Source organism: Cololabis saira, chromosome 23 (assembly GCF_033807715.1).
Source record: "Cololabis saira isolate AMF1-May2022 chromosome 23, fColSai1.1, whole genome shotgun sequence".
NCBI lineage: Eukaryota > Metazoa > Chordata > Actinopteri > Beloniformes > Belonidae > Cololabis > Cololabis saira.
Genome location: NC_084609.1, coordinates 27,535,631 through 27,551,398, shown reverse-complemented (window position 1 = coordinate 27,551,398; position 15,768 = coordinate 27,535,631). Strand labels below are relative to the sequence as shown.

Genomic DNA, 15,768 nt, shown 5'->3' with positions numbered 1-15,768 from the left:
GGAGCTGTGTCAACAACAGAGCTGTCCAGACCTTGATGACAAGCTGGTGAGGACCGTTAATTAGAATCAGGTGTGTTGCTGCAAGGAGACATCTAAAACATGCAGACAGTGAGCCCCGAGGACCAGGGTTGGGGAAACACTGTGACACTGCGACTGCAGAGCTACTGCACATGTGCTGTTTTATTGTTACAGTCTAAATCCAGAGTAAACAGCATTACACAAAAGTGATTTATGATGATAACATTTTCTCATTCATTGCTAATATGTACCTGTAGAAGAAAATGACCTTACTCTCATTGACAGACAGAAGCAATGTCTTTGGTAGAGGTCATACTGCTGTTAGGTGAAGAATTTTAATCTTAGCTTTCAGCCTTGTTGGGTATGACAATGCTACACTGATGTGGAGCGCATTAGTGTTGTTAACTGTTGTTAACTAGCATGTTACCACTTGATATTTGACTGACAGGAGTCACTCAGTGTGGTTACACGCACATCTAAATCAAGCTATTAGCAACAAATCTAGCTAAGGATTAAACTGGAGGTTCAGAGAAATCCAAGTATATTGCACGAGAAGACAGTCGATTATTGAGTGAGGTGCGTTCGACTCTGTGATGCTAGGTAGCGCCACACACACTTTTGCGTTGAAGTTCTTCCAGTTAGTTCTTTGTTGTTGGTCTTCTTCTCCTACTGAGTTGATATTCTGGCTTTCGCGGTGTCGTCACTTCCAGAAGGAGGAGGCCCGGGGCAGTCGCTAGCTCGGTTAAGCGTGGGTTGTGTATAAATGCCGGAATCTACCACCGCCAGCTTGTATTCTTGTTACAAGGCAGCTTATTTTTATAGGTCAAACTCTGTTCAAGACTTATCAGACCAATGTTTTCCCAATCTTGCAATGTCCAGCTTTATTGAGTCGCTTGGACTGAAGCCTCAGTTTCCTAAACTTATCTGACGTGGATACTAGAGTGGCACGCAGCGTGGTCTTTTTTAATGTTTGACATAATGCGTGTTCAGACACGGTTTTCTGTCTTGCTGTATCATTTGACTCAGTGAAGCCTCCTCATATTTTCCCTTTTTCCCATTCTCTGTAAAACCTTGAGACTTTGAGAGTTTGTCACAGTCCAAGTAGATCAGTAATTTGTTAAGATACTCAGACAAGCCTGCCCTGAAACAGCAACCATGCCACATTTAAGGTAATGTCAATATATTTTCCTTCACTCTGACGCTCAGCTTGAACTTTATTATCTTTCTTGTGTCTACATCGCTATAAGCACTAATCTGCTGCCATGTGATTGGCTGATTACATATTTATGTCAACGAACAATTGAACGGGCATACCTAATATGGTGGTTGGCCAAAAGATATTAGACCTGACCTAAAGTTGAACAAAGGGAACTTTAGCTTTTTCAAACCCACTGTAACCCAGCTGAAGGCAGATGAAAGCAGTGAGCTGGAGCCAAAAACGCTGCGATGATTTCATTGATTCATTCGAGCCCAGAGGCAGGTTTGGGCAACAGAAGAGGTCAAGGAAATGTAAAAAGATCACAGAATGTGAATGTTCATGGCAGTGTGCCCTTTAGATTGAGATATTTTTGTCATGTTTTCTGCCTGGTTTTGAAATGTTGAGCCGTTTGGGTTTCAGGAACGGCAGAGGACCTTACATCATTCTCCGGGAGCATGAATATCTGTGTCACATCTTTTTCCATTAAGGTCATTTGACAAAACGGACCGAAACTGGCTGATTGGGATACATGAATATAGATATAATTGGTGGTAACCATGACAACAGCTCCAAGGAAGTCTTTCTATGAAACTCCTAGATAGTAACTTGCGTGATAATCCATGTGGCAGTGAGTCCCACGTGTTTATTAATAATCCTCCAGTACACCTCAGGGTCGGCTTCTGCCACTTCCTTCCTCATCCTGAGATAACGTCCTTCTGTTCACCATATCTCCTCCGTGTCATGTGCTCTTATCTGAGCTCCACTATCACTGCTTACCGGCATGGACACGAGTCTGCTGCACTACTCAGTCAACAGTACCATCAGGCTCTGCTGTGCTAATTATCAGAGAAACCATTGAAATTATGTGCTAGATTTGACAGATTCACAGTTGGTATGTGAAAAATAAAGGAACACGATGGAGCCCCAGCACTCCTTGTGCTGGGTCTCCATCTATTACAAGACTCTTTAAATATAGCAACATGCTTACAGTGTATCAACCGGGGTCTCAGTGTGTAGTGTGGTATTATCATGCTCTTCCCCATTATTACCGAGCAAAGCCTCCGATTAATGCTCAGCCTGTTTGCTGTTAGAGGTTAAAGGCCCCTGTTAACATTTCTTCTGAAGGCTTTTCATTTGCTTTCCATTTTAGCCACAGTCTTGCACTTTCTTATATATTGTGAGCCTCAATCGGCTCTTTAAAGCCACTACTATTGCTATTCTGACCACATGGGAATATAAAGATCTAGTGTCTTGCCAACAGTGTGGGCGGTGCGGCATGTCGTGTACTACATCTTGTTCTATCAAAGGTACAGTTCATTTTTCTCACACCAAGGACTCACTATAGGCTTCATTAGAAGAAATGGACAAACCCCATGTTGGAAAAGACAATCCTGGAAGCCAGCGGGAACATGGCTGCAATAGTTCGGTCACTGGAAGTTAGCTGTTCAGATCAGTCAATAAGCTGTCCATATACCCTCATTTCAGTTACCAAAACGGTATAAAATGGATGAATCTTGAGCATCAACTAAGACAAGCAGTATTCTTCTCTGCTGTCACTCGGCCTGATGTTTGTGGGCCGATAGTTGGAGTCACCCGGGAGTCGAGCAAGCCCAGAGTAGGGCTGCAACTAAAGACTATTTTAATAGTCGACTAATCACCGACTATTCAAACGATTAGTCGACTAATCGGATAATTAGTAATTTTTTTCAAATTTAGTATGAGGTTGCTTTAATTTTGTGGCAAATGATAATAAACACAAGAAAGATGTTACTAGAGCCTCATCCTGCTATAGCAGGACTGTTTTCTTCATCCTGCTCCCGCCCGCATCCGCAAAACTCTGAGAATTCATGCCCGCACGGCGCACAATAATAGAGATGCATTGATTTAGTGTCTTCTCCTGCCCCGCAAGAGAAATGTCCAGACAAATCTATCTGATTTAATGTTAACATGATCATTGTGGAGTTTGATGGATAATTGACAGTTCATAGGCACCTGACTGAAAGATGCAAATCCATCATTGTCATCACACAAGCTTTTTCAGCCTTTCGTGCAGCATCAATTATAATTGAGGTTATAGCAACGAGAGTAGGCTGTGAGTGACTCAAATAATACTAATAAATAACATGAAATAAACAAAGTTAACGAATGAAACGAATTAATTTAACAAATGAAAATAGGCTTAATATCTTACCAAGGCAAGTCCGTTTCGTTCAGCACTCCGACGTGCTTTCTCTTCAAATGCATTACCGACGTGCTCCCGTGAAAAGCAATGTCGGCTTTGCAAACCTTGCAAGTCATCTTTTTATTCGCCGTATCGAGGCTAAATGCTCCCAAACTTTTGAAGTTTTATTACCCGCAGCTGCGCTGAGACGCTATCGTGCATGTCCGACTCTCGGCAGAAATTGTATTGAAGTGAGACGCCTCACTCCATTGGAAAAACACGTCTGGTGACAATTGTCGACAATGGAATTCATTGTGGACAATTTTGATTATCGATTTTTGTCGACGAATCGTTGCAGCCCTAGCCCAGGGGCTTTGGCCCTGGGAGCAGCAGGCCGAGCAACTGCTGTCCCAGCTGATGTCTAATATATTTATTTTCACAGCAATTGCAGTATGCGTTTTGTATGTTGTTGGTCCGGTTAGCAGGTTGGAAGGACCTTGAAACGATCCCAGGCAAAAGTTGCTTGACTGGAGAAGCCAGTTGCTGCGTGAGGTAGAACTCGGTGAGTTAGAGGCAGACGAGCTGGTTTCCTCCAGTAAGCCCTGGCTGGCAGCCTTCAGTTGGGACTGAAGATAACTGTTTCAGGCTGCTTTACTACAGTAGGTTTCACCCCCTGACCCTTTCAGGCAATCCCCACTTCAGAGACCCGTTGGTACGTAGGAGAGTTAACGGCACAGCAATCCATATTATCTCAAAATAAAAATTGCAATAATCTATTGAGGATTTATTCCCAACTGAGAAGTTAAAACAACGCTAAGCACCCAGTAGCTAAATCTAGCTAAGTGTAGCTGCTACTCAACTGTCAATCAAAAGACTATAGCCCTAATTATACATAGATTTGTGACTAGCAACATACAGTATCAATTTTCATTGATATGCTGATGACACACGGCTATATTTGTCTATGAAGCCAGGTGTAACAAAAAACTCAGGCAAACTTCAGGCACGTATTAAGGACACTAAGGACTGGATGTCCACTGACCTTTTGTTTCTAAACACTGTTTTTGGTCCCACACACCTTAGAGACAGATTAGCCGATTTAGCACTGCCCTCCAGTACGACTTTGAGAAACCTTGGGGTTATTTTTGATCAGGATTTGTTGTTTAAACAGCATTTTAATCAGGTTTGTAAGATTAGGAGAAGGCCTTCCCAGAGTGATGCTGTAAAACTTAAAATTTGTGTTTTTCTAGATTAGATTACTACTGTTGTGTATTAATGGCAGGATGTCCAACCCACCAGATGACACTGCATTAAAAATAATCTGATGGGTGGAGGAATACTTTCAGAAACTACAAAGAACAAAGAGTTCATGCTCTGACATCTAAATAAAAACCCCATATCTAACCAAGGGCCAGAAGTGCAGCCCTCATCTGCAGGCTGAAGTGCATTCTCCATAACCGAAGCGACGTGGAGCAGCATCCTGTGCTTAGACCAATTGAAATCGGAAGTCTTATTTTCGAAAATCCTGGTCACTACGTCCTCTGGGGAGGAAATGGTTCACCTGTCTTGTTAACATCTGTATCTCTGATTGTATGGGAGTGCTCAGGTGCTTTGGAATGGGCAGCTTGCACATCTGGGAAGGAAACGTCAGTGTTGAAAAATGGCTGTATAGAAACATCTGCACCCACTTAATTTCTGAAAGGCTTTGCGTCTTCCAGCAAGACGATGCCAAACAGCATTTATCACAAAAGCAGACGTATATGGAGAAGAGGGGATTGCTTCACAGTGGTAAACATCTCATATCAGCTCTTTTCAGTTTTGTTGCTGCTTTTTTTTTCTTAACTTGCGGTGCATTTCCTTAGTTTCTGCATATTACAAAAAAGGGTTTACAAGGTTTACAAATCATTATATTTTGTTTCAGTCTACATTTTAGAGGTCCCACACTTTTTATTTTCAAGATTTTTTGCAACCAGGTGATCCGTTACAGAGCACATGGTTCCCGTGGATTCCTCCTCACTGTGGATGAAATCCAGAAAGAGCCAAAAGCGAGAGGCTTTTCAGATTTAGCAGCTTCAGGCACAGGCAGAAAGCAGCTTATGGGGTGTTAAGAAAGTGAGAATGTGCCAGTGGTGCAGAGACAGTGATTTTCAGCATTTCAGCAGCCAGTTCCTAATAGTCACATCTTAACTGCAGGAACTTTTCAGGAGCTGGGGTCGGTGCCTGCAGCGTTGAGCAAGTTTCATTAGTGAAGAAGGCTTTGTGCTTTAGTGCCAGCTTTCTAAAGTCATTCCAGAGATCTATGTCGTCTTGTCAAAAGCACCATTATTTTAGGAACGAGTAAGTTGTGTGTGCTCCAGTCAGCTGGTAAAGCACAGGTGCATTGCAAACCGCTGTGGTTGAGCAGAGACAGCTCTGACTGCAAAAAGAAGGAATCCGAGCAATGAAATGCTAATCTCTGACTGTTTTACAGTGGTTACATTATTCCAAAGGCATGAAAAACACCCACAAGCACCAGAAATGTGTTACTTTGACAGCCTTTAACTGCACGCTGCTGTGACAAGTGCTGCAGCCGCCACACTCATGTGGGGAGAACATTTTACACTTCAACTGGCTTTAATATGCCTCGACTTCCTGGCATATTAGTTATATAAGTCTGAAGAGAGAGTGAAGTAGACTCGGGTTGTGTCCAGACTACACAAGTTCATTATAAAACTATTATCTTAAAACAAAACTGAAGGCCCCTTTTAAAAGGGACCTATTATGGCATTTAATGTCTATTTTAAACAGGCGTTGAATGTCTTAAAACAAGCTTTTGATTGTTTTTGCTAAATAAATTAAAAATTCAGCCTCTGGGCCATGTCTTTATCTTTACCGTTTTTAACCTCATTATCTATGAGGGATTCTGAGTGGGCGGGGCTATGATAATGAGGCTCTGTGCTGATTGGCTGCCTGAATGACGCCATACACCGCTACGAAAAAATGGTGGAAGCTCCGGCCGGCGGAGTTAAGCCTGAATTATGGTTCTGCGTTAAATCGACGCAGATCCTATGCCGTAGCCTACGGCATAGGCTCTGCGTTGGTGTAACGTGGAACCATAAATCACCCTTTACACCGTGTCATGCATGTGATGCGAGTGAGCGTTAGCAACAAACTCAATTCCATTGCTTTATTTTCTATTGGACTGTCCTAACTGGCCGCAGCGCTGCGCGCTGTTTTGAGCTGAACATTTGTCGGACGTCCTGCTTATATTTTCTTCCTGCCGCTCGCGTTGAAAGCCGGTTGAAAGCGCTGTAGGAAACAGTCATGGATGAGGAACGGCTGATCCAGTTAGATGAAATGAGAAGTTATCTCTATGATTCCTCCTCATTTCACTACAAAAACCTCAATAAAGTGGCAGCTGCTGGAGGGAGATGGACAGAGAGCGTCCAATGTCACGCAGTGCTACGATAGTCGGACGCTTGCATGCAGTTACACGGTTTTATAGTTGTGGGCGTGGTTTGCATTTTGGTTACGTAACGACGGGAGCAGAATCTGAACGGCTCGTAGATCCACATCACACTGGACGGCTCATCCGGGCGGCTGTACAGACACTGCAGAATTTGGTTGCTTTCCTCCTTCTCTGAGTTGGCAGGCTGATGGGAGACCACTTGATATATGTTAAAGCAAGAAAAAACCTGTTTTTCAGAATAGGTCCCCTTTAAAGAAGGTGAAAAAGGTTCCTTCGGTTCCACATGCACACACACATGCACACACACATGCACAGCCACTATAGAGATATAACAAAGTAATCCTGAATCGTGTAAATGCAACTCTAGATGGGGGGGGTCATGTGATCTGGAGGCTGAAATAGAGCAAGGCAGTGAAAAATAGACTTTACGCAAAACTTTTGAGGCGTAATAAGAGATTCACTTCACCAGTTCAACAATGTTCAAACATCTGCTGCAGTTACTGCATTTACTTCTCGTAGTAACAATGACTCAGGTGGGAAACAGTTGAAACTCAGGCCGAGTCTCTGGTGACGATGGAGCCCAGCGTTCAGCCCCGTAGCCGGAGGGAACCTCCATATTCCTCCAAGAGAGCAGAATCCACGTGTTTGCGGAGCGCCGACTCAGAGCTGCTTTACCGTTCCTTACTCAGCCTTTAGGGAAAAGAATTACGCTCGATATTTGTGACCCATTTTCACAGCTTGAATAATCCCTATTTTGCATTTCCAAGAGATAAACATTCCTGTGTAATATTAAACGCTAGCAAATGCTTTGTCATATCCTGAGAGGATGATTGCTCATCAGTCCTTTTCAGCTCGGTGAAGTATTTTGGTTTCCTTTAATTCGTTGTGGTGTGGAGCTTCGTGACTGCGCTGTTTTCATCCTGTCTCACTGCTTTACTCAGCCTTCAGCTGCAGTAGGCAGCAACAGAAGTCGTGGTAATCCTCCGTTACACGATCTGCTTCACAGAGAGCCGCAAGATAAAAGCAGCCACCGGGGGGTGAGCATGCTGCGGACATTACAAACTGAAGAGTCACTCAAACCTGATAAAGACCAACATTCATTAACTGTAGAGGGGGAATGTTAGACTTACAGTTAATTTATGTGTCCAGTGGTGTTATACATCTTTTAGTAGCAAAATAAAGAAAAAATGTAGTTAGTAGTTTATTTGAAGATGAAATTAGGGTCAGCAAAAATGTCTGTTAAAGGTAGGGTAAGTGATTTCTACACAATTTGTAACCTGGATCCCCTTTCCCCTTTCCTCATATTCAGTGAATATACACTTTGCTCATGGAGCTTGGGAGTGTTCATGAAGGTGATGTCGTCCAGAAATCACTCACCCTGCCTTTAATGTCTGCTCTTAACAAGACATTTCTGGAACTGTGTCCTGGGAGGAGCAAAGACTATTTTTGAGAGGAGTTGCTGGGCCAATCCCAATCCCCCCCATACTTTCTACCACTAGCCCTAAAAATGAGTATGGCCTTTGTAATCTTCCCTAGGGACTGGGACACCACTTGCTACGTCACAGCGTGGTTTACGTTCGGGTACATGAGTGACTGCGTAGTTACGTTTGCGCATACGTCACACCATATCAGGAAGCTGAGAGCTAAAAGCTGTTTAAATTTCAGCTGTAGCACTGTTAATATGTCTCAAACTCAAATATTGATTTTATTCACTAAAAAATAAGAAATGTCTGCCTGTTTTTTTTTTATTCAGTCTGCAAATGATGACGTAAAGCATTCTGGGCAATTTTTCTGGCCCTAGGTCGGCGAGTCAGCATCTGAAATCCCTTGCTTTGTAGGACTAGATTCATATAAACTACCCTCGTTTTCCGCACTCCCCCTACATGCAAAGAGGAATTGGGACACCACTACCCTCACGGGAACGTGCAAAATTTAGGGGTAGTGCTGAAAAGCAGGGGTAGTGGGTGTATTGGGACTGGGCCGCTATATTCTTCAGCAGGTTGTGAAAAGTTAGAAACGTATCTATAAAGCAAGGTTTTTAATTTTCCTTCAGGTTGTAAAACATCTCAGAAGCAATTTTTATGCAAACAAGAACTAACATTCTAACCTGTTGAGTCGAACCAGGAAATCATGAAAAGTGCAGTTAACATATTTTATGTTTTAGGTATATAAAACATTTTAGGTGTCTATATATATATATATATATATATATATATATATATATATATATATATATATATAAAAATGTATATGTATGCACAAGCATTAAAAAAACCTTCAAAGGTCGCTGTGATGTTTGGTTGATTTGTAAGATTAAAGCCTATTGGATAACAATTTCCTCAGCTTCCTGTTTATCAGACACATTTAATTCAATTAATTAAATTTTTAATAAAATTAAATCAGTCTGATGTCTGAAACTCTACAGTTAGAGCTACAGAGTTGATACTGATCAGTTCCTGCTGAAACAACGTTGGACTTCAGACGTGAGGCCGTTTCTGTGCAGTTTGACGGCCCAGTAAGAAGACGGCGTAGACCGGAGCTCAGATGTCAGGGGTTCAGTTCAGTCTCTATCCTGCAGAAAATCAGGCAGAAGCTCCAACTTTCACTCTGCTCCAGGACTTCCTGATGGTAATTGCCTAACCACATTAACTTGTCAAGATGATTGAACATTGCCCTACATCCCTTTCCTCCTCTTCTCCTTAGACCCTCCTCCTCCTCCACGAGCTACCAAAACACCATACATATTATATTTAATCTCATCCAAGCTCCATCTACTACGAGAGCGGCCTAGTTTTAATCAGGTTTACAGGTTTCTTTCCCCCGTTAGCATGCCAGATTGGCTGCAGTTTTATGGCTGATCCATTTGAGTTTCTCCTCCCTGCAACACTGGATCCCACACGTTATATAACAGCGTCCTTGTTTTTGTCTTTACACACTATCTGCTTCAGAGAAATTAGCTGTGGATCTCACCCAACTTCGTGTCATCACTTCACTATCAATAAATTATTCGCCGCGGGATTCTGGCAGATACGCTCACGCATGTTTGAGCTGTAAAAATCACAGCTGAACACTTCTTGGACGTTTCTTTAGTGCTTCCCAAACCTGTTGTTCTGCTGCCTGTACTTACGGGCTCCCTGGACTTGTGCAGATATTATCCAGAGCTTCCCCTGAACTCACGTGGATATCTCTTGTTGAGTATTAGAGGGAAAGGGCATAGATGGAAGATATTTAGATCTGATTAACTTCGATCTGCAAATCAGCGCCAATTCAGGAATAGTGCCAGTGGAGGGGAGCATTTCTGTCACAGTTCACTCTTCTGTGAATGGAGATGTGGTCAGGTAGTTTCATTACGGTCAAACCAACCTAACAAGATCAGTAGCCAACAAGCAGATCTGCTGATAAGAGGTGATACTACTTAGCTCTGCGGGTCGGCCATAAGTTCAAGGTTATGGGAGTATTCTTGAGTTAAAGGAGCATGAGGCAGGATTGAGGCAGGATTTATGAAAAAAATGTGTATACGTTTTAAGTTTTCTAGTAATAATGTCAGATGAAGCGTTCCAAATCAAAAAGAATGATTCCTCTAGTGTATCTCTCCTTTGCCTTGAACAGGCTGTGTGCTGCAAAATGTGCTGCAATTCGGGCCCAAATTTCCCGCGCTGTCCTGCGGATGTGACGTCACATGACGCTGCATGTGCGTTCTCCCCGTTCTCCCGTGCCGGCTTCACTGTTGGCTGCAGTACCCCCAACAGCCGTCGTGGCGAAGGGTGGCGCTAGAGAGTCTCATTTCTTAAAGGGATTGTGACATGAAAAACACATTTTTCTTGATTTTTTGTGTTTTGTTGGGTGTCTTGACATCAATTACACCCAACAAACAACAAACTTTTAACATTCAGTGTATTGTGTGCTTTCTGGGATTTTCCGCATAACTGTGCAAAAACGGCGCACCTGGTTTGGTGGCGGGCCGTGACGTCAGGGCCCGCTAAATCACCACCCCCTCCACCCAGCTCCCTGCCTCCTCTCCTCTCCAGCGCACCATAAAGGCTGATTTATGGTTCCGCGTTACACCGACGCAGAGCCTACGGCGTAGGGTTACGCGGCGACGCGCACCATACGCTGAACCCTACGGCGTAGGCTCTGCGTCGATTTAACGCGGAACCATAAATGAGGCTTAACACGGAGCTGTTTAGAGGCTCTTTTGTTCTAATCACCGGAGGAAAACTGCTAAGAAGACCCGCGGCCACTGACTGGACTTAAGATAAGGGGACAGTGCTGCTTGCATGCCTTTATTTTTATGATTGTTTGCTGTGGTTCGCCCTCCTGCTTTTCCGTGCATGCTTCGCCTGTCGCTCCCGGCTTAACTCTCCGACGCCGCTGTGAGCGTATGGCTGGAGGAGGAGGAGGTTTGGAGGAGGAGCGGAGCAATGATTGACAGGAAAGGGGGGAAAGGAAGCATTTTTCACGGCGCAAAAAAACACTGTAATAAAAAGCCAGGAAAAGAGTACTAGAGTGAAGTTTTTCTTGTTACACTCTTTTAGACACATTTGAGGGATGTTGGCCAAGACTTTTAATAGTGTTAAAAGCATGTTAAAAATGATGTTACAATACCTTTAAAAGGAGCCTCATGCTCCTTTAAATAAACCTTAGCTTTATTCCTTGATGGTGGCTGCGGGTATAAAATGACTAAAATCAGATTAGATTAGATCTTTATTGTCATTGTTATATAACAACGAAATTAAGAGTGCCATCGGTCAGTGCTAAAAAATAAATAGTTAAATACTATAGTTTATAACTAACATTTACACTCAACATAAAATAAAACAAATAACTGATTAGAAATCAGTAGATAATTAACCATAGCCTACACCAGGACACAATCCCTCATATCAGTTACAGTTTGTTTTTGAGCAGATTGAGTTTTGTCGCAGCTGTAGGATGAAAACTGTCTCTGAATCTGGTTTTTCTTGTTGTTATTGCTCGGTACCATCTACCTGAGGGCAGCAGTGCAAACAGAGAGTGTCCAGGGTGAAAAATGTCCTTTGTGATATGTTTTGCCTTTTTAATGCAGCGGTGGTTGTGCAAGTCCTCCAGTGAGGGGAGAGGGCAGCCCGTGATTTTTTCACAATCCTTTGTAGAGCCTTCCTTTGAGCCACCGTGGTACTGGTAAACCACACACAGATACAATATGTCAGTAAGCTCTCTATGGAACACTTGTAGAAAGACCCCAGGAGTTTGTCCTTGATATTGTACAGTCTTTGCTGGGCCTTTTTTGTCAGCCCAATATGGACCCCCAGGAAACGGAAATCTACTGTATACAGTTTTACTGTAGGTTAGAACTGAATATATGTTTCAAGCATCGTGGTGTACTTTTAACCCCTTAGGGCAAGTACTGGTCTCAGTGTGGGACCTTACAGGCGGACTAATGTCATTTTAACTGTGTTAAATCAAAAAGAGTAAATAAAAAATAAATCAATGTATTATTCATGACATAGATTTCAGGTTTAAATGTCAGATAATCTGCTGTCACTACTGTAGTGTGAGCAGAGTTCACGCCCACGGCTGACCGGGTGTTCCCTACGGATCCAGTTCTGGGGAATCTGGAAATAGTAATTTAGTCTGATGTCACTGCTTCCCCTCTGGGCTAATGCTAAATCCATTATGCTGCGTTATCATCGATTCTGTTCCGACTCAAAACTCCATCACTTGTCACTGTTTTGCTCCCTAACAACGGTTTACACTCATTCCCATCGAGTAATGTACCTAAAGTCGATTTAACTGCAGAATGTTGTTTTTATGATGATGTCAGAGATGTCCTCTTGTTAGGCGTCTTGCACAGTCACCCTCTGATTTTTCCCTCCATCGTTCCATACGTGGCTCTCTTAGGCCTAATCCTCTCTCTAACCCTACGACCTATCGTCCATGAATGTTGGCGACAGCTTGATACACATGATCAATGATAAAAGTTTCCAAAATGCTCATGTAAAATATTGTAATTTCAGTTGTAGTACGTTTATTTCTATAAGTCAGTGATGTCAAAGAAAGCTGGTGGCTCAGTTTGTGCAAAACTGCTCGGCTGGCTTCATATTGTAATGGTTTTGGTAGTTTCCTGTTTTATTTTGAAGCCTGTGTCTTTGTGTTTCAGTTCTAGTTTGAATTTCCTGTTTCCCATCGGCCCTGATTGTCTGCACCTGTGTCTCGTTAACCCTTGTGTATATCTGGTCTTGTCTTTCCCTTACTCTCTGCTGGTCCGTACTGTTTCCTCCCTCCGTGTTTTCCAAGTCTTCCAAGGTTTTTGTAGTTTTTGATTCATGTTCTGGGTTTTTGCCATCCTGCTAAGCAGTGTTTTTGTTTGATTAAATAAATCACTGCTTTTGGGAACTCCTGCTCTCCTATATTTGGATCTGACCAACCACCATTTCATAACACTACTGACTCATGAGGGTGTCGGCCATGATTATATATATATATAGTTGTGCAAATCAGCAGTAGAGATGATACAAGCATTTTTAGAGGTAGTGTGGTGGGCTGTGTGATTCTTACCCTTCATCTAAAAATGAAGTGGGAACCACCAACTGTTCAACTGAACACACGTAACGTTGGGGTAGAATTGGGACTGGGCCTTAGATGCTTCTGCTACGAGGTCCACCGGAGCCTTCCCAGATAGCAAGAGATGTTAAATCAATGTTTTTTTTGTCTTTGCTTCTTGTCTAGATACCTCTGTTACTTGTCCAATATATCCATTCCTTTTCAATGTTTGCATAATAAGCCTTGGCTTCAGCCTATACCTTTTCGGTGCCATTTAAAATATTGGACTATTTTTATGTTGTATTATGTTGTATCCAAATGGACCGAAATAAAAATCAAAATCAATGTTGAATTATGGTCAAAAAGGTTGATTTTTGGTCAAGGTTGACGATTGATGGTGGATCAACCAACAATCAATCACCCAATCCCAATATTTTGCTATTGGTTTGGGAGACGATTTAGTGCTGAAATGATACGCAGACGTTTGCCAGATGTGATTACGTGTTACTTTGAGTGGTTATTGGGTAGGGGAAACAGTCAAAGGCAGACGATGCTTCCTAACAATCAAATATTCCTTCAAATACAGCATTTCAAGATGCAAATTAGAAATGTTGATTTTCCTTTGACTTCATGTTCAGTTGTAGTTTGGTCATCATTTTTAACACTGGTTTTGTCTGCTCTGTAGGACTTCAGGCGCTCCCCCGTCACCTTCCTCGGCCTGACAGACCCACCAGCCCAGCGTTATGAACTACCTTCGCCGGCGTCTTTCAGACAGCAGCTTCGTGGCCAACCTCCCCAACGGTTACATGATGGACATGCAGAGACCGGCCCCTCCGGGTTCGTCCACGTCCTCCCCCGCCTCCCCGGCCACAGAGAGGCGCCAGCCGCCCAGCATCCCCATCCAGACCCCGGCTCCAGCGCCGGGGCCGGGCTCGGCTGCCGGTGCGGGGAGCTTCCTCAGCTCCTTCTCCAGCGTGGTGAAGAGCGCCCAGATGGCCCAGAATGTCGCCGCCGCTGCACACGCTAAGTCAGCTGCAGCTGCAGCAGCCGAGGGCGTCCCCGCAGGGGGCGGTCAGCCCGCCAAGCCCGTCGTACGCAAGCCCAAGATCCTGCTGGTTATTGATGATCAGCATACAGACTGGTGAGTGGAAACTGGGATGTGTTCATGTGTTTGCTGATATTTGAACCAAAAATAGCGCTCTGACTTTCTCAGATCAGCGTGCAGCTCGACAGTTAATGAACACCGGTGGAAGGTATGTGTTTGTGACTTTGTAAAAGTTCCCCCAGTTCTGTCTGTCTTCCTGTTTTGGAAGTGTCGCTCTCACTAGATCTCTCTCCTATCTCCTCGGTTCTGCTGCAGCAAGCAGAATAAAATCTGCAGAGAGGAGATGCCAACAAGCTTAGTGTAACAAGATAACTGTGCACCTCTTTTTTTGGTATTTTTCTCGAAAGTGAAAATATGATTCTGATTTTGGGAAGATGTACTTGACAATATATTGCAACACTCGCAATACGGTATGTGGAAGCAGCTAAACTGGGCTAGAATTTGCAAAGGATGGCCAATAAATTGATCATATATTCATTTAAAAATCCTTCGCCACCTCTACTTCTATAAAAAAAAAAATGTATCACCCAGTGCTCCTACTGACTACCTAAGGCCACGTTTACACATAGTCGAGTATTTACAAAAAAAAACGGATATTTCCCCCTTTACGTTTTGAAAAATACCATCATTTACACAAACCTGCATAAATATCTGTTAAGCTGCTATGAGCAGCCAAACCTACAGGGGGCAGTGTAACGAGAAGATAAAGTCATGCTAGCCAATCAGAATCCTGGAAAAAAACATCAACAAATGACACGAGTAACTTCCAGTTACTTTACGATATGTTAAGTTACATTATGTTAAGTTACATTACGTTGTGACGTTAGAATATAAAACAGGTAAAATACAAGAAAATATTGACGGTGGCCAAACAAATTGTAAACACAGGTCGCACACATGACGCTGGTGATGTTTCTGTTGCATAATGTGACGTTCTGAAGCCTAAATGTCCGTTTCCCTCCGTTTACAAGCAAACGTGAAGACGGAGTTTTTGCAAATCTCCACTTTGGCCGGAGTTTTCAGAAATGACTTTGAGCTTCGTTTTAATGTAAACGAACGGCCAAAACGCATGAAAACGCCACCGTTTTTGCTACATGGAAAATGGCCTAAGTCAGTCCCTGGCATTGCTCCCTCTACCAGTTCCTAAACCGAGCTCAAGTCTCCTCCGTACTTGAGGAGTGAGCAGGCCGCTTCTTTTCCTCCACCTCTACTTTTTCACCCATGATGGAAAAAGTGCTTTACCTCGGGTCTCCTCCGCCTGACTTAGAATCTGCCCCCCCCTGAGGGTGGAGGTGACAAGGGTGGAAACAAAGTGG

At 43.2% G+C, this 15,768-nt stretch overlaps 1 protein-coding gene across 1 annotated transcript in view; it reads left to right on the top strand.

Annotated features, from left to right (window-relative positions):
* LOC133424144 (synapsin-3-like) overlaps positions 1 to 15,768 on the top strand; it is a 194,624-nt gene that overhangs the window by 7,791 nt on the left and 171,065 nt on the right. The window contains exon 2 of the mRNA XM_061714594.1: positions 14,033 to 14,488. Coding sequence (XP_061570578.1) covers positions 14,091 to 14,488 — 398 coding nt within the window. The 5' untranslated portion in view covers positions 14,033 to 14,090. The remainder of the gene's footprint in view (positions 1 to 14,032; positions 14,489 to 15,768) is intronic.